Source organism: Salvelinus sp. IW2-2015, linkage group LG30, assembly GCF_002910315.2.
Source record: "Salvelinus sp. IW2-2015 linkage group LG30, ASM291031v2, whole genome shotgun sequence".
Lineage (NCBI taxonomy): Eukaryota > Metazoa > Chordata > Actinopteri > Salmoniformes > Salmonidae > Salvelinus > Salvelinus sp. IW2-2015.
Window position 1 is genome coordinate 18,396,869 of NC_036869.1, and position 21,939 is coordinate 18,418,807.

The following is a 21,939-nucleotide window of genomic DNA, read 5'->3' on the forward strand; positions in this document are numbered from 1 at the left end:
GAATACGTGGTCTGTCGTACGATAATTTGGTAAAAAGCCAATTTGACATTTGCTCAGTACATTGTTTTCACTGAGGAAATGTACAAGTCTGCTGTTAATGATAATACAGAGGATTTCCCCAAGGTTGCCGTTGACGCATATCCCACGGTAGTTATTGGGGTCAAATTTGTCTCCACTTTTGTGGATTGGGGTGATCAGTCCTTGGTTCCAAATATTGGGGAAGATGCCAGAGCCAAGGATGATGTTAAAGAGTTTTAGCATAGCCAATTGGAATTTGTTGTCTGTATATTTTATCATTTCATTGAGGATACCATCAACACCACATACCTTTTTGGGTTGGAAGGTTTGTATTTTGTCCTGTAGTTCATTCAAGGTGGTTGGAGAATCCAGTGGATTCTGGTAGTCTTTAATAGTTGATTCTAAGATTTGTATTTGATCATGTATATGTTTTTGCTGTTTGTTACAGAGCCAAAAAGATTGGCGAAGTGGTTTACCCATACATCTTCATTTTGGATAGATAATTCTTTGTTTTTGTTCTAGTGTTTTCCAATTTTCCCAGAATTGGTTAGTCTATGGACTCTTCAATTACAATGAGCTGATTTAACGTGCTGTTTCTGTATTGTTTTAGTAATTCTCAATTTCTTTTAGGCTTTTGCATTCTTCATCAAACCATTTGTCATTGTTGCTCATTTTCTTTAGTTTTCTGTTTGAAATGTTTTAGATTTGAAAGGAAAGCTGAGGTCAAATATACTGTTAAGATTTTCTACTGCCAAGTTTACACCTTCACTATTACAGTGGAACGTTTTGTCCAGGAAGTTGTCTAAAAGGGATTGAATTTGTTGTTGCCTAATTGTTTTTTTTGGTAGGTTTCCACAATACATTCCTTCCATCTATAGCATTTCTTAATATTACTCCGTTCCTTTGGCTATGATGCCTCATGATTGAGTATTGCTCTGTTCAAGTAGAGTGTGATTTTGCTGTGATCTTATAGAGGTGTCAGTGGGCTGACTGTGAACGCTCTGAGAGACTCTGAGTTGAGTTCAGTGATAAAATAGTCTACAGTACTACTGACGAGATGAGCTATAGGTGTACCTACAATAGGAGTCCCCTCGAAGCCTACCATTGGCTATGTACATACTCAGCGTGCGACAGAGCTGCAGGAGTTGTGACCCGTTTTTGTTGGTTATGTAGTCATAGTTGTGCCTAGGGGGGCATATGGGGGAGGGAATGCTGTAACCTCCAGGCAGGTGTTTGTCCCCCTGTGTGCTGAGGGTGTCAGATTCTTGTCCGGTTCTGGCATTTAGGTCGCCACAGACTAATACTTGTCCCTGGGCCTGGAAATGATTGATTTCCCCCTCCAGGATGGAGAAGCTCCATTAAACACACTCCAGCCGTGGCCTCGCAGGACCTGCCCTTTAGTTCCGTTGTGGCTAGCCATCCCAGAGACCTTTACCGTCGTTAGCGTAGCAAAACTTTGTGGCTTGCTACACTATTAGTGGTTAGCGGCTAACAGCTAACAGACCGTCTCAGACCGATGCACTCAAGGGAGCTCATTTTTCTCTCTCTCCATAAGGCCATTTTGCCCTTTTTCTTTCTCTCGCTCTTTCTGATCTCTCTCTTTCTCTCGCTCTCATTCTTTCATTCCCACTCTCCCCTCCAAACCACAGTCCGGGAAAAGCAAATTAGATGCTAAAAGACACAAATGGGGGTTAAGTGCACTCTGGGCTTCTCCCTTGTAGTCAGCACATTCTGATCTGTCCATTCTCTGAAAAACTCTGTTGTGGTTTGTTGGAGGGGGGGGGGGGAAGACTTACAACAAGAGTTTTATAAGACTGGAACAGAGAGGAGATGGATGAGTGTGTAGGGTAGAGAGGGAGGGATGGGGGGGTGGAGGGAGGCATTTTTGGAGAATGATGAAGCGCCTGGTTCCCGACAGACTAAGAAAAATCAGATGTTAGTTCTGCAGGGTGTGTGTGTGTGTGTGTGCGTGTGTGGGTCTGTCCAATGATAAAATCTCCAGCTGCAACGAATCAGTCACATATAAACAAGCTGCAATTGTATTTTGTGGGAAGAAAGCGGTGGCCATTATTTTGACTGTTAGCGGAAATACCTGCATACCTGAGGTGTCTACACACAATCCATGGCATGTTGTTAAACCCCCCCTAAAACAGTTCCTAAACACAGAGAGGCTCTCAAAGGATAAAGTAAAGGGGAAAAGGCTTGTATCAGGAGGGTTTTAAGCCTATTAAACCGTTTTAGCCCGGCATATGTTTCCTGTGTCATTGTCACTGGCAATGTTTATATCAGGGACTGATGCTGCATATAGCAGGGAGAGGAGGAGACTTTGAAAGTGTGTGTGTGTCGACCATCTTTGTGTGTGTCTATGTGTTTCTGCTATCCTTGTGTCTGATTGTGTGTGAGGGGAAGGTCACTCAGTGGGGGACAGATGACCGATAGCGACCCAAGGACAGCCGGGGGGCGTGGTGGAGCCCTTGGGCTGAGAGAAGGGTAAGACTGTCTGCCCAGGGCCAGAGGGCCAGCAGTGGCAGTATGAGAGTGTGGGCTGTGATTCGCTGTGGCACTGGATGGCAGGAAGCATACTGCTCCCTGCGGAGGGGGGTGGATGGAGGGAGGGAGGGGGCTGGAGGGAATAGTGTCACAGTCAGGGGGCGCACACACGCGCATAGATAGATATCTATATATCTATCTCACAGTAGCATGTACTGACACACACAGACAGATGGATATAGCGGCACAATCTGACAAACTCACACGCATGCAGTGTCACTGACTGACCTCAGCTTAATCTCCAGATAGTTATTCAAATGCACCGGGACCAACTGGGGCGAGATCTCAGTAGATTAGCTGTGGCTCTGCTTGATGCTACTTGGCACCAGCAGCAGTGGCCACTAAGACACGCTAGTATAAATGCCTGTTGGTCTGGAGACACCCAGCTCAGTGGAGCTTAAACCTTCTGCTTCATGCCCTTCTGAGCTCCACACACACACACACACACACTGCTCTCTTGACCCGGCAAGAGCCCTCCGTGGCTCCGCAAACACCCAGGCCTCATTACGTATGCGGAAGGTTACCAGGTAATAAGCGCCATGGCGGCAGCCACGGCCCCCGAAGCCCAGCCCTGGTCTATTTGACCCAGATGAGTGGCAGTCGCTGGGTACGTGACCTGTTTTAAGGCAAAGATCAGGGGACGCTGGAGCCGAAATGAAGCCTCTGAAGTGGCTGTTGCTGTCTCGCGCCTATTTGACCTAGTTTAATCCCTGGGAATGGAGTGGTTGGAGGCGTTTGCAACGATGATAAACTCATTTCGGCATCATTTTCGTAGAGAAACACAATTTTCTGGTCCAGTCATGCTATATGAGGAGGTGAACTAGGAGAGTGCTTTTAATCCACTAAGTGGCAGACCGATGGAGGGAAACCGAAACACGGGGAGAATTGACCGGCATGGAAAAAAGAGGGCATCGCTGGCATTTGATAGTTTTGGATGAAAGCTACACTTTTAAACCCTAAGAGAGACACACGAACGTACACATGCAGAAAAGGGGGATGCCTAGTCAGTTGTACAACTGAATGCATTCAACCGAAATATGTCTTGTGTATTTAACCCAACACCTCTGAATCCGAGAGGTGCGGGTGGGGCTGCCTTAATCGACATCCACGTCTTCGGCGCCCGGGGAACAGGGGGTTAACTGCCTTGCTCAGGGGCAGAACGACAGCTCTTTATCTTGTCAGCTCGGGACTTCGATTCAGCAACCTTTCGGTTACTGGCCCAACGCTCCTACCCGCCAGGCTACCTGCCGCACGGGTGTGTTTGTGAGTGTTACCATGAGGCGTCACGATCCAATGACTTTTGGATCAACTGTCATCCCTGGCGGTGCTAAAGGTCTCTGTGTGTGTGTTGCGTTGTACAGTTCACTGGTGAGCAATGGGGTAAGATAAGATGTATGCTTGTGGGATGCTAACGAGCCCATCAGTGAAACACTCCTGCAAGACTGTCCTCCAATCACAGATGGCCCTGCAAAGTGGATAGTGTGTGTGTGTGTGTGTGTGTAAGAAGGAGAGAGGGCTTGGCTCGATGGTGCAGGCGGGAAGCCGGGAACACACTAGGTCACTAAGATGGCTGGGGAGAGAGAAAGAGGGAGGGACGGAGAGTTGGATAGAGAAAGGGAGTGGTAAAGAAAACACTTAGAGGAGGGGGAGGTTGCTGTCAGTGGTAATTCTCTGTTGGCCTCTAAGCACAAGGCAGTAAGGAGCCGAATAATGTTTCCCCCTGTCGACAGATTTTCAACTTCATATCTCCATTATCGTTATCTTTGTGAAGCTTTTAGTCTTCTCTCTCTCCCTCCCCCTCTCCATTCTTTGTCCTTTCTTTCACTCATTCGCTCCCCGTCTAGCTCCAGCACTTACTGTACAAGTTTGTAATGGTTAGTTATTAAACTAAAAGGTAATTATGTAGTATTTGAATGTATCCATTTTTGAATGTATCAGTTTTCAGTCAGCTAGAGGCAAGATGGTCCTAAAAGGGCTGTGTGTGTGTGTGTGTGTGTGTGTGTGTATGTGTGTACCTCTGTGTCTGACTAAGAGAGAACATTTCGGAGCTTACTTGCCAGTGAAGGGAAAGTGAGCAATGGAGCGCGAGAGAGATGGAGAACGAGCGATAGAGATGTTCCAGTTGGGAGTTTTGCGGAGGAGTGTAGCAGCAGAATGCCAATGGCGATGAAGGCCCGGCCGACTGTGAGTGGTTGTTTCGCTAGTTGTTCCTCCCTGTCACTTAAACCGTATCCCATGGAGACGAAGGACCTTTAAAGTCTGCCTCTTGGCCCCACTGCAGGGTCTTCGCACCCCTATCACTCTCTTCTGCCCTCCCTCCTAGCACCATCCTTCCCTCCCATCTCTCTATCCCTCCATCCTCCCACATCTATTTATATATGAGACACATTAATATGTGACTGTGTAGCATGTGATGGAGGTTCGGGATAGTCTCATTCTTTCAATCTGGGCTGACAGGATAGTATCACGCACTCAATGCCTCCCCCCTTTTGATTCAGTTTGTAAAAGCTAGCTATTCTGTGTGTGGTAAGTGACTCAACTGGAAGAGATATGCTGTAGAATATGTTAGGATGACTGGCTAGGTGTGTGTCTTAGTGTGTATGTATGTGTGTGTGTGTTTGTGAGTGCTAAGAGGTTTGTCTATTCTCATCACATCTGTTATGTGAGCTAATAAGTCTTCATTGAGATCCTCTCCACTCCACCACACCTCATTCTTATATCCACCCTGACAAAATCTGTTCTCATTCCTTTCTCTTTCTCTCCCCCCCTCTTCTTACCCCACCCTGTCTTGGCCCTTGTTCTCTGTATCTTTACCCTCCTTTTTCCAGCCAATCCAATCCTCTGTTTCTCCACGTCCTTCCCTCAGCCCACTCCATCCTTCAAACAGGGTTATATTCATTAGGCACTAAACATAAGAAACAGGGGTGGGACTTTCTGGACTTGAGCAATAACAACAGCTTGTTTTAGTTTTCTGTCAATGGTTTTAAGGCGTTCGACTGCCGTTTGCCCTAATGAATACAACCCAGTTAATTTCCTCCGTGTTAGACTGCTTGTTTTTGATGCAGTAACTGACATGACTCATTATTTATTGAAAATACAGTTTATCAGTGGAGAACATCAATGGTAAACGCTGCGAATGTAAACTTTGATATCCAGCACATCAGATAAACGGCTAGGTTACCCACAGAGGGATGCCAATAGGCTGGGGGGGGCGGGCTTCTGTCTGTATAGATTTCTGTGTGTGTCTGTGTGTGTCCACGTATCCAGCTGTGAGAATGAGAGAGAACAATTTAGGACCGAGACAGCCCTGGCCACTACCCCATCTTTCTCTCGCTATCTCCCTCCATTTCATGTTTTCGTGATAATAAATGATTGAAGCTGGCCGATCTCTTTTCAGTTGTGACTGGCGTTGTTTGTATGAGGGTGCATCTCTGGATGTGTCCCCGGGCGTAGATTCAGCAGACTCCTCTACACACACACACACACACACACACACACACACACACACACACACACACACACACACACACACCTAACAGATGCGTGGGGCTGCACCACTCCCAGTGGAATCACCCATATTTGGAATCTTTGATATGGATGCAAGCCTAGCCGGAGGGAGAATCGACAAAGTAATGTATATTCTCACTCACTATCAGCAGTGAGACTTTAGCTTGGCAACAGCACACCATGTGGCCGCAAAGAGAAAGTACACCATTATTATCCTCAATGGGATCTTTTCGCCCCCAGTGGCCATCTGTGGAAACTGCAAGCTGGTTAAAACCAACGTAATGAGAGGCTTTTACATTCAATTTAGACGCCTCACTCAGCCTCAGTGCCCTCTGGAAATCACAAACACAGACATAATTGAGCAAGGAGGCGGAGGTCTACTTGGAACATCGTCGGATGATAAGATGTCTGGCAAGGATTAAATGCCTAACAGAGCTGATTTCCTCGGGTGTATTCAGTGATGAGAAACGTTCTGGATGTTGCAGATAGAAATAGAATGACCAATCATATCTGTTCTCTGCGATACATATCTATCCGAATGTTATAGAACATCCTCCTGAACAGGCCCCTGTTCTTCAGTTCAGCTGTTTTCATTTAAAACTTCTGATTGGATTCTGATTCTAACACATTTTCCCAGCCCTTATCTCTGTCACAAGGAGTTATGACACATTCATTTGAATTGGACTAAGTCCTAAGTCCTCCGCGTTGTCTTCTCTTTCAGAGCAGCGTAAGATTAGAGCAGGGCCGTCGACGGCTGGAATCATCGGAGGCATCATTGGTGTGGTCCTCTTCTTGCTGGCGATCGTCGGCGCTGTCATCATTCTGGTCCGCAAACGCAAGCAGAATGCCGTGAATGGGGAGTGAGTATTCCGCTCCCAGCAAATGTTTCTTTCAATATATGACTTAACAAATACCTATCTTTCCTCCAATCAATGAAGTTTTATTCAGTCCAAAATGAATCTGTTAGGTATGGACAAAGTGAGTAGCACTAACCTTCTCTCATCCAATCAGTGGTCCTCCCAAGCACAAGCCCCCTCCCCCTGTGAAGGCCGGCAGCTCCACTGAAATGGTGAGTGGTCCACGTCCCTGTCATTCAGGGTTCATTATTGGTGAAGGTCATAAACAAAGTTTATGTATGTAACCACGGTTATGTGAGCTATTGGATCACTCCAGTATGGTATTCTTCTGCTATGCAGGATACATTCTGAGTAAGAATTTCAGATTGGTCCCGGATACCGAGTAGTGCTGCGGCTGACCCCCTTAAATAGCTGCTGCCACAGTACTCCCACCTCATGTCCTCTTCAAGGCGCCGTAGATCACCGACAAGAGGATTGGAGTGATCCAATAGCTCACATAACCGTGGTTACATACATAACCTTCGTTCTGTAGCACTATATTGGATCACTCTAATATGGTATCACAATACCAGATTCATCTGTGAACTAGGCATGGCCAGACAAGAGTAAAATAAGATAATAGGTAATAGCCAACAGGAATGCCACCTTCATGGATAGGTGCTTCAAAGATGCTGACCTGGCCTAGCAAGTGCTGACACCACCACATCAAGGTCTGTTTGGCACCGAAGAGGCCTTCGCTGGACGCAGATGTCTAACTCCCTTCATAAACTTGGAGAGCAATGGGTGGCCACGGGTCCCTCCAGGCGATCGTCATGACATGCCAAAATTGCGGCCAAATACACTCTCAAATTGGATGACTCTCGGCTCTCGGCCTGCATCAAGTAGTGATTGTAAAAAGTGTAAAACCATTTGTATATCACACGACTCTGGGGCAACATTATGACTCCAACACCAGAACATGTCCCACCGCATTTGATATAATGCGTTGGTCAAAGAAACCCTGGCGTTCTGCAACGTGTTCACCACATTGTCTTGAATGTCTAAACTTACCCATTTACTTCTCTCGGGCCAAGCCCAAAGCTGGAGGCAGCGCGGATGCCCCGGCATCCCCCAAGCCTGAGAGAGCAGGTCGGGTCTCAGTGGTAGCTTCCATGGGGTCCCAGAGAGGAGGGAAAACAGGAGGCAGAACCATGGTCGTCAGCCAGTATCAGGAGCAGCCGGTGGCCCTTCAAGCTGACCCTGTCTAGCGTAGCTATGATTAGTGGAAGTGCTGGGAACGCATAAAGTGTCGTTGCCGGGCAATCGTGAGCGAGGGCGTCCAAACCCAGAGGGCGAGAGGGTCTGACATCGAGAAACAGCTGGGACAATGAGTGTTCTTCTGAAATGCAAACAGGTCCACCTGTGCCTCTCCCGAACAGCTGTAGCACCACCTGAGCATTTAGACTCCAGTCCCCTTCCGCTGGGCCACTTCTCGAAAGCATGTCGCTGCCCGCAGTGACACCTAGCGGGTCGGAGCCCACAGTAAGAGCTCCAGAGCCATTTCGTGGAGGTGCCGTGATCTCAGTCCCCCCTGTTGATTGATATACGCCACTACCGTGGTGTTGTCTGATCTAACCAGGGCATGCTTCCCCTCCATGCAGGGCAGGAACTGTTGGAGTGCCAGGCGAACTACCCTGAGCTCCAGCACATTGATGTGCTCGCCACTCCATTGGAGGCTCCTGCGTCCACTCGCTGCCATGCCTGTGAACACTKCCCCCCAACCCGCTAGTGAGGCATCGGTGCACACTAGCTCCCTGCGGTGGACTCTGTTCAGTGTCACACCCTCCAACAGAAAGGAGTGAGTACTATTTCAACAGAATCCTCCCTCACACATGCATTCGTCACCGATGGCTGACAATGTCTGTGTCGTCTAGTGTAGATGATGAGAGTTTAACCATCTCTGGAGTGGCCTGAGGTGAAGGCCCAGCGGAATCAACAGAGAAGCCGACGTGAGTAGGCCGAGTAACTTCTGGCGCTCTGATACGGACATGGCTCGTCCAAGCTGGAAACGGTCGAGGTAGGCATGTATCTTCCCCAATCTCACCCGAGGGAGACGTGCTCTCATAAGAGTTGAGTCGATCAACATCCCCAGGAAGATAATCATCTTTGAGGGAGTCAGGTTTCTCTTCTCCCTTTTTATGGTGAGGCCCAGGTCTTGAATGTGCTTCAAGATTATCCTTGTCTGCTGTGGCACTCTCCAGCCAGTCGTCCAGGTAGTTCAGCACTAGAATTCCCTGGGACATGATAGGCGCTAGGACTGCATCCATGTACTTTGTGAATGTACGAGGCGCCAGTGATAGGCCTAACGGGAGGACTTTGAATTCGTAAGCCAATCCTTTGAAAGCAAACCGGATTTACTTCCAGTGATCTCGATGAACAGGAACGTGGAAGTATGCATCCTTCAGGTTGAGTGTGGTGAACCATTAGCCACTCGAGATTGCCTGCAACGCCCGTGCTGGCGTGAGCATTTTAACATGAGCTCCTTTAAACATTTGTTGAGGCCGCGTAGGTCCAGGATCGGCCGAAAGCTGCCGTCCTTTTTCGGGAACTGAAAGATGTGGAGTAAAACCCACTTAGCCGTCCTAGCGGCTCTACCTTCCTGATTTGCGTCCTTGCTCACGATCGAGGCTATCTCTAGCCGGAGTGCCTCCTTCCTCACCCCATCTACCACGAGGTGACCCAGATGCCCCTATAGGGTGGCAGCCAGCATCGGAACTGGAGCTTGTATCCCTCCAGGACTTTGTCCAGTACCCACCTGCCTCTTCCAGTTTGTATTTTGGGCCTGGGAGAGACAGCCAAGGCCGGCTGCCATCACATTGTGCTGCTGCTTATAAGGGTGGTCATGAAGCCTGTCCGTGTGCTGTCATGGCGTAAAATGCCAGTTCCCATTTTCCTGCCCCTGTTGTCTCGGCTTTGGGTGGAGGGGAACCAAGACGTTGCTGGAGCATCCTCGAGACATCCTGCCCTGTCTTCCAGCTCCTCCAAGTGGCGGCAGTAGGGCACACAGTTGCCAAGAACTCCTGCAAAGTCTCTGTCTTTGCGCAGTTTTGTAGTCTGCTGTATGATGTTGCCAATCCTTGGCCCAAAGGTGGAACCTGGCATGAAGGGGAACTCCAAGAATGTTTTCTGAACTGGTGGTGGCTGTTTAGACTGTGCCAGCCAAAGATGGTGGTGTGAAGTCACCACTGAATCCAAAGCCTTGCCGTTGGCATGTGCCAAGTCTGTCTGGAGCATAGTGAGCAGCCTTGACACCTCTGTGGCCTCCTTAAGAAGCTTGTCACCACCCCCTGGGAGGCATAACATGATGAAGAGGGTGCCGAAAATGCTTTGCAGCCATTCATTGCTTACTCTTTCAGGTCCTGGTTTGAGCCGATGCACCTTGTCAATGATCTCCTTGTCAGGGAAGATCATGGCAGCCACTATGTCATCCATCACCGGATAGTGTTCTAGCCCCAAGGAATCTGCATCCCTTAGGTTAGTCCACGGCCTGGTCAGGTTGTCGAAACAGAAGCGCCCTCCAATCTTACTCCAGTATTTGCGGAGAGCCAAAGCGAACTTGGGGCAGATGGGGATAAGGAGCTGTTCAGATGGTGCTTCTTCCAGCTTGATATCAAGAGCGTTAGCCACTCTACCTTAAAGCTCCCATGTTGCTTCCTTCACCACCGGAGGTGCCTCCATAACAGCGCTCCCAGCTACAGATGGCGCTGTGAACTGGGTCGATCCCTGATCTGCTTGGAACACTGAAGCCCTGTCACCCAACTCCAACTTGTCTCTAGGGTGGAGAGAGGTTTGTCGCCATCATCATCCCACCGTAAAGCGTCCACTTCCTCCCGCGGACTTTGCACCTGATGTTCAAGGCAGATCAACTCCTCAGCCATACTGAGTTTGGTCGTGGGGGTTTGGCCAAAGCGGCCAAAAGGGTGCTTCTGCGACTAAGCATTACCCCAGAAGGGGGAATACGGTCATCAGATGGGGAGGACTGTACTGTGGCCTTTATCCCCTCCAGGCGCGCTAAGCGCATGCCTTCTCCAAAGGCGGCGCAGGCCAGTCTACTATTGGGTTCATCAACTGCTCTCTGTGGGTGTTCGAGCTAGCTGCTCCAAGCTATTGAATAGCTGCGGGTATACTTCTGCGCTTATACACTCTAACATAGAGTTCCTACCAACCAAATCCTCCCTGGAATGAGCCGAGAAAAGGAAGAGGTGGGAGTAGTGTGGCGGCAGTTATTTAACTTCTCTGCGCTACGGATACCGAATACGGGTTCACTTTCCGAATTGCAGGGCGCCAAATTCAAAAATATTACAAAAAATATTTATAATCGTGCAATCACAAGTGAAATATACCAAAACACAGCTTAGCTTGTTGTTAATCCACCTAACGTGTCAGATTTTGAAAATATATTTTACAGCGAAAGAAATCCAAGCTTTTGTGAGTGTAGCTTTCAATGCTACAACAGCTAGCACCAAATTAGCATGGTCACGAAAGTCAGAAAAGCAATCTAATTAATCGCTTACCTTAGATAATCTTCGGACGTTTCCACTCACGAGACTCCCAGTTACACAACAAATCTTCTTTTTTTCGATAAATATTACTTTTATCAACAAAAAAAAAGCCATTTGGGTTGCGCGTTATTTTGAGAAAACAAAAACCGTGTTCCGTTCGACAAATCCCAAAAAGTATCCGAAATGGTCGTAGAAACATTTCAAATGTTTTTTATAATCAATCCTCAGGTTGTCTTTAACAAACATAATCGATAATATTTCAACCGGAGCATAACCTATTCATTAAAAGACAAAAGGAAAATGGGGTGCCCCTCTCTCGTGCGCAGGAAATATTTGCAGGACACTTGACTAGTTTTGAAAAAACTCGTTCATTTTTCAAAATAAAAGCCTGAAACTATGTCTAAAGCCTGTTCACAGCCTGAGGAAGCCATTGGAAAAGGAATCTGGTTGATACCCCTTTAAATGGAGGTTAGACGGGCCAGGAAACACAGATTTTAAAAAAATATATCACTTCCGGGTTACTTTTTGTCAGGTTTTCATTTGCAGAATAAGTATTATTTTTCTCACAGACAATATTTGGACAGTTTTGGAAACTTTGGAGTGTTTTCTATCATAATCTGTAAATTATATGCATATTCTACGATCTGGGCCAGAGAAAATGTCCGTTTATGTTGGGCACGTTATTAAAATAAAAAAAAGGGAGTCAGTCACAGCACTACCCGGTACATGGGACTAATCTGAAATTCTTACTCGTAATGTATCCTGCCGAGCAGAAGGATACTTTATTGGCGTGATACAATATAGTGCTTCATAACCACATGCAGTAGTGCAGTTCTTAATTGGGATAATGTCTATTGATCGGAGATGAGTGGCACAGTTATCCGACTTTGACCTCTCCACTACCCCACAGTTGAACAAGCCTGTCACGGACTCAGTGCTGACGGAGTTGACGGAGACCCATCCTTTCAGTAACGTCTACTACGAGACCAGCGGAGAGCCTGTCACGGTAAGAGGACATCCCCCAAACTCTAGGTCGTGATCATTAGGTCACACCAGAAAACAAAAATTAATGTTTCTTGTTGTACTTAAGTCCAGGTAGTTTTACTCCATGTTTTAGTCTGTTGTCTGCCATTGGGTGCCTAATGAACACGACCCTGGACTCTCTCCATATTCACATAGTGCTGCTTAAAGTCATTGATTTACTACCTGTAGGCTACTGTATATCGAAATGTCCTTTAATGAGGGACAACTGGCTGCTTTCTAGACTCTACAATCAGTCTCGATCAACTTTATCGTCAGATCACTCACCCTTTTAAACTATATTATAACATTCTGCCTCCATGGTACCTCAACAGCTTGACTATTTTGAAAAAAATGGATCCTATTGTGAAACTATTGAGCAATGCATGGCCAAGGAGTGGATTTTGCCTACCATATCACGTCTTGAGAGTTCTTGTAGCTGGTTCAACCGAGGATCTGTTGATGTTACAGGATCTGGATGCGTGCGACGATGACGATGATAACACCGTTGGCGGGGCTGCTAATGGTGGCGGCCCTGCTGTCCTGGAGGACTCGATACAGTATGCCGATGTCGACGACACGCTAAATGACGAAGCCCTGCCGCCGTACTCTGACGATCACCATGTCGACGAGCCGCCGTCGGCCGCTGTGGCCCGCGGAGAAAGCTTTGTGTCGGCAGCCATGTATGTTTAGCAGGTGGCGTTCAGGTCTCCATAACGACACAACAACAACAACACCGTGCCTCTACTCGGTTACATTGAACAGCACAGAGTCCGAGCAAGGCTCTGGAAAGATCGGCTCAACTCCAGCCTCCCGATGTGGTCAAATCCTAAATGCAGTGTTTCCTACTGTTGTGATTCAGGCAAGGTAATATCACCGGAAACATCATTCAAAAATATCACCAGAAAATATCACCCGAAACTGGTTGTTTGAAAGTTGCAATGTTACACCGTCCAGTAAGCATCCTCAGACCAAAATGCCATTTTATGGCAGTATGAACAAAATGAGGTTGTCACTGTTTTATAACATTGCAACATGACTCATGTTTTGGGTTCAGTCTAAATTGCAAGAGCTGGTAATACTGCATTATTAGGGTAACGAAATGTGACATCTTGGTTTACAGCGAAGCACACAATGCACACACAATTATCAATGCGCTCGTAATTCCCCCCCACAGGAAAGATTACTGCTTACATTTAAGTCAAATTAAGTTCAAATTATAAGGATTGTATTTTCAGAGTGTCAAAATACACGGCATGTATTGGAGAATACTGCCATTAGTACCATTTTATGTAGATTAAGTGGTTAATATGCTCTCTAATATATGCTGTATATTTTACACATAGCAAAATATGTATTTTAATATTTTATATTTTAGTCTTATTCTAAAGCCTTTTATGTACTGAAACACAAATGTGCAAAACATCATTGATGAACAATTATGTTAGACCGTGTCATGTTGGTCAACGATGTCAAGGTGAACCAAATTATCAATGAACACTGTAAATAGTATTATATTGATGCTTAATATATTGCCGGTTAAATGTCTGCACATAACAATAACTAGTGTAAGTGTTTCCAGAGCCTCTATGTATCGGGGTGTCAGTTTCCGTGTGAAATTGAAAGAAAAAAAAGTGTACATTTTACTTTAACGGGTATTGAAGTTGTCAGTCAATGAATATAAAAACGGTTTGTGGATTTGAGTCCTTATTACTCTGCATGGCATGATCGTGGCTTGTTTCAAAACAGTTGGCTCACTTTTCCCAGGGCTACTTGCAGACATCAGGCTTTATACTTTTTCAATGTTGTCGATGTCTTTGCATTCCTCCATTTGTATCGTCTACTTCAAGCACAACACATCGATGTAGAGCAGCGGGGTGGTTTAGGCCGGACAGAAGGCGCACAGCACGACTTGAGATATCATTTTGCTGATACATAAGTCAGTCAGCATATGACTATGTTCTTTCCACAGAGTGCTTACTGCAGGGTGCAATAAACAAAAAGTTGAGTCGAACTCTTGCTGAGTCATGGGAACAAATCATTGGTTCTGCGTGTTCCAAAGAGCTTGAGTCGCACAATTCCACGAGGGCATTGATCTGTCAGTGTCACCTCAACAAACACCGAGAGAAGCAAGCCTATACTCACTAAGTACATTAACTTGTTAAATAAAAAAAAAAGACACAAAGAAAAAGACAGAAACATGAACAAAAAGCACATGTACTAATGTAGATATGTATGTAAATAAATAGATAGATACTATAGACACTAATGATTGATAGACAGACATAAAAAAAATAGATATACTATATAGATGGTTAAAAGTAGACGGACGGGGTAGACAGACAGGTAGACAGATATACGGACACATGGAGAAATGGATCACAGTAACTGCCTACCCCACTGTTCTTTAGTCCATCATAGTCAGTGCATTACTTCAATATTATAGTTTTTTGATGTGACAATCACTTTGAAAGCAACTGTCATTGGCTTTTGGTGGTGATTCGGTCTCTATGGTTTCGTTTAAAGGGAATGTCTGCATGCTGCATGGAACTATGGGTAGCTCAACTTCTTCTCTGTGCAAAAAGAGTCCCGCTGCCATTTTGAAAACATATGGCTGTAGGCGGCGGACTCGCATAAAGTGCTGCAGTATCAGACAATCACATCTGTATTTTATAGCCCTTACACAGGTCAGAGTTCAAAGGGAAATTAATTGTTCATTGTTTGGTTTTATAAACTGTGATTCTATTTATTTATTTTGTGTATTTTATGTATTTCATATTGTCATCAAATATATTATACTGTTTTGTGTATTGCAAAATTGAAGATGTGTTGATATATTGAGCTTAAAAAAGACAATCATTGGGGCCCCTGGGTTTGTTATTATCAAAGACCAATGAGTCAGCAGTCTGTTTAGTTTAGTTCTGTTGTTTTATGCTCAAGGCATCTGCTAACTACTTCTCGCTGTAGCAGGAGTTGCTGTGTGTGTTTGCCAATAAATTAGCCTCCTCCCCAATAGGTTTGATGCCAAAAATACAAACCGTGAATGTTAGCGATAACGCTCATCTGAATCCGGTCTTTTTCCTTCCCTGCTTGTTTAGTCATCTCACATTCATCGTTGCTTTTTTTCATCACCAAGCCAGACGTGCCTTCGTTACTTTATTTTTAGCTTGTTCATTTACACATTTGTTTCTCTTAGAAAATAAAGACAAGATTAAAGAAGAAACATGGGGTAACCTCTGATTGTGGAAAGCCAAACACTTGAGATTGTGATTTTTCTTCTCTCTTTTCTTTCTTTCCCTTTAACTGACATTTTTTTTCTGATGCTTTTTGGGAAACGTATTATATGTTTTACGGATCATTGTCTTGTTCAATAAAATGTAAACTAAATGCCCTGAACTTCTCTCTGTATTCTCTTAAACTTATGAGTCACAATGACCTCCGGGCCTTGAGCCCTTTAAGGCTCCTAAATGACCAACCAACATCAATCAATCAATCAATCAAATGTATTTATAAAGCCCTTCTTACATCAGCTGTTGTCACAAAGTGCTGTAATTAAACCCAGCCTAAAACCCCAAACAGCAAGCAATGCAGGTGTAGAAGCACGATGGCTAGGAAAAACTCCCTAGAAAAGCCAGAGCCTAGGAAGAAACCTAGAGAGGAACCAGGCTTTGAGGGGTGGCCAGTTATAACAGAACATGGCCAAGATGTTCAAATGTTCATAGATGACCAGCAGGGTCAAATAATAATAATCACAGTGGTTGTCGAGGGTGCAACAGGTCAGCACCTCAGGAGTAAATGTCAGTTGGCTTTTCATAGCCGATCATTCAGAGTATCTCTACCGCTCCTGCTGTCTCTAGAGAGTTGAAAACAGCAGGTCTGGGACAGGTAGCACGTCCGGTGAACAGGTCAGGGTTCCATAGCCGCAGGCTATGCAGGCAGAACAGTTGAAACTGGAGCAGCAGCACGGCCAGGTGGACTGGGGACAGCAAGGAGTCATCAGGCCAGGTAGTCCTGAGGCATGGTCCTAGGGCTCAGGTCCTCCGAGAGAGAGAAAGAAAAAGAGAATTAGAGAGAGCATACTTAAATTCACACAGGACACTGGATAAGACAGGAGAAATACTCCAGATATAACAGACTGACCCTGGCCCCCCGAATCATGAACTACTGCAGCATAAATACTGGAGGCTGAGACAGGAGGGGTCGGGAGACACTGTGGCCCCGTCCGACGATACCCCCGGACAGGGCCAAACAGGCAGGATATAACCCCACCCACTTTGCCAAAGCACAGCCCCCACACCTCTAGAGGGATATCTTCAACCACCAACTTAACATGTGCTATTGACAGCATTTTACATTTACATTTAAGTCATTTAGCAGACGCTCTTATCCAGAGCGACTTACAAATTGGTGCATTCACCTTATGGACAGCATCACATCCTGTGGTAACTTACACGGATTGCCCTTCGTTGCCCTGGACATGTATGTGCCTGTTACCATTCTATGTCCAGCACCCAAGTGATATAGCCTAGCCTGAGATCTATCACCATCCATTTGTTAACCTCTGTCTTAATTAGTGATATACATCTGACGAGATGCATTCAGAGTGCAGAGATTGCCCCGTGTTAAGAGTAATTTAACTCAAGTAAAGGAAAATAACATGCTTGAATGGATTGTGATGGAAGATGATTAAATGTTACTAGCAGCAGCTACTCTTCCTGGGGTCCACACAAAACATGAAACATAATACAGAATGATGTAATACAGAACATCATTAGACAAGAACAGCTCAAGGACAGAACTACATACAATGGGCTTTTCCTGGTTAAATAAAGGTTAAATAAATAAGAGGTAGAAAGTGAAAGAGGGACAGACGGAGAGTGGAAGATGGCGTCCTCTGCTGGTTTACACTTGGATCAGCATCACAGATAACATTTTGTAAGCTCCTTTCATCTTTAGCTCATTAATGAAACCGCTCACGACTTTCAAAATTGGATTCCCTGTCTTGCCTAAATTACTCCTGGTTTTGACGAAGAGTTTAATTAGTCTGCTGACACCAGTTAATCAATGCTATCATGACTGAGGATACCTCAGGAGGTTGGTGGCACCTTAATTGGGGAGAACGGGCTCGTGGTAATGTCTGGAGCGGAATCGGTGGAATGGTATCAAACACGTGGTAGAGAAATTAACATTCAATTCTCTGGCAACAGCTCTGGTGGACATTCCTGTAGTCAGCATGTCAATTGCTCCCTCAAAACTTGAGACGTCTGCGGCATTGTCTTGTGTGAGACAACTGCACATTTTAGTGGCCTTTTATTGTCCACAGCATAAGGTGGACTAATCGTGCTGTTTAATCAGCTTGTTGATATGCCACACCTGTAAAGTGGATGGATTATCTTGGCAAAGGATGAATGCTCCCTAACAGGCATGTAAACAAATTAGTTTACATGCCTGTTTTAGAAAAATAAGCTTTTTGTGCGTGTGGAACATTTCTGCAAACTTTTATTTTATCTCATGAAACATGCCAGCAACACTTCACATATTACATTCATATTTTTAGTTCTATATATTTCTGTTTTCAGTAATTGTCCAAAATGTCAGCCCCAGTGCACGTTTCAAAGCGTCAGCCACTGTCACAGTTTATTTTACTCTCGCCATGGCAAATTACAGTATATCTGAGGGTTATGTGTGTAAACAGATCCTCTGGAGGCACAAGCACATACAAATTCAGGAGGATTTAGCCGGTAAAAGTGTTAGGCATCGCTAAGCATGCCGCTTGTGGAAATGGTTGTCATTTTTGAGCTGCTGAGGCAGGCATGCATACACGTGTTGAAACACATAAACACATCAATCACAGTCATTCCTGCAGGGGGTGGTCGGGTAAACAAAGAACCAGTAACAAACTTCTACATGATGGCCTTTAAACAGATTAGTGAGCGTTAAAGGTGCAGTCTGGGATTTGTTTTTCAGCAAAACAGCAGCACGCCAGCCTTGTCTTTGGTATACAGGTGAGGGATGCGGCTGGGGAAATGTAAACATTCCAACGCATCTGCCAATTCATAGATGGCGCTCTTGCTGCAAGAACTGACAGTCCATGACACCCACATAATAATTGTAAACCTACTTTAAAGCTCGAAGTTGTTTACAAAGGCAGTTTACAATGGAGTAAAACAACCTTACATGTTAGGTACTTGATGGAAGACAGTTGTGCTGAACTCATGAGGCATTTACAAATGATATTATATTTGACAAGAATCAAAGGGTAATGAATTAAAATGATGGATAACAGCTATACATATCACAGATTGTAGATTTGAATGAGAAGGGAACCAATAGGCAGCTAATGCTACATCATCTCCCTTGTGGTGAAGATGAAGAAGGAAGTATCTGACATCAAAGCACCACCAATTATGGTTAGAGCGCTTAGTGATTGAGATTAAATATATTCTCCCAAGTACTACCAGTGGATGTATCAGTAAGTAGGCCATGAGTCAAACAACGCCTCTTCCTTCTCTGAACCACAGGTCAACAAGTTGACAACAAAGTTGCCAACTCCGATCAAACTTATTCCTGCAGATTAAAAAAATGCTTTCCTTTGGGCTTTATCTTACTGCTATTCCAGATCATAGTTGTGCCTGGTCTTCCTTTTACCTTAACATCCACCTTTCATTAAACGTCACACATTATATATAAAATAATGAATTGATTTGAGTAATTAGGGGATTAAAACACTGTCTGATATGAAGGTTTGTCTGGTATGTTGAAGTGATATATAGGGGCAAAATGTTATTCATTTGATATTCTCACTGTCAATATTTTTAAGTCAAATCGCTCTTGTTTGTGACACCAAATAAACTCTTTGTTAACGTATTTGGGCATGACATTTAAAAAATGCCAAACGGGAGACAATGATTGATCGTTTTTTGGTATGAAAATTGCAATATTAGCCATTTGTGGCAGTGGCTAATTTAACTAAAACAAAGATTGCTGTCTTTCCTTGTCCATAGGTCTCAAGGTACGGAAAGTATTTTTCCCTCATCAATCTACACACAATACCCCATAATGACAAAGTGATAACAGGCTTAAAAATTAAGAACAGAAATACCTGATAAGTATTCAGACCCTTTGCTATGAGACTCGAAATTGAATTCAGGTGCATCCTGTTTCCATTGATCAGCCTTGAGATGTTTCTACAACTTGATTGGAGTCCACCTGTAGTAAATTCAATTGATTGAACATGATTTAGAATGGCACACACCTGTCTATATAAGGTCCCACAGTTGACAGTGCATATCAGAGCAAAAACCAAGCCATGAGGTCGAAATAATTGTCCGTAGAGCTCCGAGACAGGATTGTGTGGAGGCACAGATCTGGGGAAGGGTACCAAAACATTTCTGCAGCATTGAAGGTCCCCAAGAACACAGTGGCCTCCATCATTCTTAAATGGATGAAGTTTGGAACCACCAAAACTCTTCCTTGGTCAGGGCCTTGATCTCGAGTCTTCTTGGGTACAGAGATCCTTGATCAGGGAGGTGACCAAGAACCCAATGGTCATTCTGACAGAGCTCTAGAGTTCCTCTGCGGAGATGGGAGAACCTTCCAGAAGGACAACCATCTCAGGCCTGAATGCCAAGCGTCGCGTCTGGAGGAAACCTGGCACCATCCCTACGGTGAAGCATGGTGGTGGTGGCAGCATGCTGTGGGGATGTTGCAGAATGGGAGAAACTCCCCAAATACAGGTGTGCCAAGCTTGTAGCGTCATACCCAAGAAGACTCGAGGCTGTAATCCCCAAAGGTGGTTCAACAAAGTACTGAGTAATGGGTCTGAATGCTTATGTAAATGTGATCCTTTTATACTTTTAATAAATTAGCTAAATTTTTAAAAAAAAAACGTTTTTGCTTTGTCATTGTGGGGTATTGTGTGTAGATTGATGAGGGGAAAAAACGATTTAATCAATTTTAGAATAAGGCTGTAATGTAACAAAATGTGGAAAAAGTCAAGGGGTCTGAATACTTTCCGAATGCACTGTATGCATACGTACTTTTGCTGCACCATCCTTTTAATAAATACTACTTTTTAAATGATTTTGTATTTTTTACAAACACCTAAAGGTAATCATCTTGTTTACATGTCGTCTTATAATGACTTTGCCATTATACTGAATTCCAGATCAGAGGAGAAACGTGTTACCCAGATAGGTCACCAGAGGGAGCAGTAAATTGCAGTGAACAGCACAATGTTGGGCGCATGTAAACCGTTAACCATTCAGAGGGTGGCGACTGGTTCATCTTCATACCTCATTCTGTAAATGAAAATGTCTGTATGGAAACACCTGAAGGTCATACACACAAGGCCGAAAAGCTTTTATTTCAAGACTGTCATACACTCTTAAGAATCATCCTGGTGATTCACAGCGTACTGAGCTATGAGAGGTCCAGGGTTCAAATCTCAGACAAGCCCCCAAATAGTAGTTTCTTGCAGAAAAACAAATGTTCAACAATGTGTTATTGCGGTATTGTACACTGTGTTCTGTGGGGAGCAGAGCTGAGACTGGCCCACCATCTCAAGGGATAAACTACTGGCATTAAATCAGAGTTGCCTTGAGGTTTGTATATTGTTTGTGCAGTGGGAATTAAGGGGCTTCACTTGCCCCCTCTCTCTCTCTCTCTCTCTCTGTCTCTCTCTCTCTGTCTCTGCATTTCTGTCTCTCTTTCTCTCTCTCTGTCTCTCTGTCTCTCTCTGTCTCTCTCTGTCTCTCTGCCTCTGTCTCTGTCTCTGTCTCTGTCTCTCTCTCGTCTCTCTCTCTCTGTCTCTCTCTCTCTCTCTGTCTCTGCCTCTCTGTCTCTTGTCTCTCTCCTCTTCTCTCTCTCTCTCTTCTCTGCCTTCTCTGTCTCTGTCTCTCCCAGGTTTTGGTGTCCTTGATATTTGGGTCAAGTGTGCTAGTGCTGTGATGAATTAAAGCCTGCATGAATTAAAGCCAGTCGTAGTGTTGAGAGAGGAAGGCAATTGAATGAAATTCTTAAAACATTTCTAGCCTGTCTATATGTGGGTAATAGGGTTGACGTTTCTGCTCAACCCTGTCACGCCCTGACCTTAGAGAGTCTTTTTATGTCTCTATTTTTGGTTTGGTCAAGGTGTTGATTTGGGTGTCTTTATTTCTATGTTTTGTTATTTCTTTGTTTCTGGACGAGTGTGCTTCCCAATCAGAGGCAGCTGTCATTCGTTGTCTCTGATTGGTGATCATACTTAGGCAGCCCTTTTCCCTCTTTCTGTGTGGGATCTTGTCTTTGTTTGTGTGCAGGTAGTTTGCACAACGAAGCTGTATCGGTCGTTGTATTCTTTGTTTTTTCTTTTCTAAAGTTTCACTTTGTCAATAAATTACGTGGAACTCAAAGAACGCTGCGCCTTGGTCTCATCCTTCCGACGACACCCGTTACAGACCCGCAAG

General features: G+C 44.9%; 1 protein-coding gene and 1 long non-coding RNA gene across 2 annotated transcripts in view; one reads left to right on the plus strand and one right to left on the minus strand.

Moving 5' to 3' along the window:
* Positions 1 to 13,660, plus strand: part of LOC111954919 (poliovirus receptor) — a 74,407-nt gene extending 60,747 nt beyond the window's left edge. Inside the window, exons 7-10 of the mRNA XM_023974848.2 lie at positions 6,797 to 6,935; positions 7,087 to 7,144; positions 12,384 to 12,479; positions 12,965 to 13,660. Of these exons, the coding sequence (XP_023830616.1) occupies positions 6,797 to 6,935; positions 7,087 to 7,144; positions 12,384 to 12,479; positions 12,965 to 13,186 (515 nt within the window). The 3' untranslated portion in view covers positions 13,187 to 13,660. The remainder of the gene's footprint in view (positions 1 to 6,796; positions 6,936 to 7,086; positions 7,145 to 12,383; positions 12,480 to 12,964) is intronic.
* LOC139023309 (uncharacterized) overlaps positions 1 to 21,939 on the minus strand; it is a 376,026-nt gene that overhangs the window by 113,323 nt on the left and 240,764 nt on the right. The gene's annotated exons all lie outside the window — the stretch shown is intronic.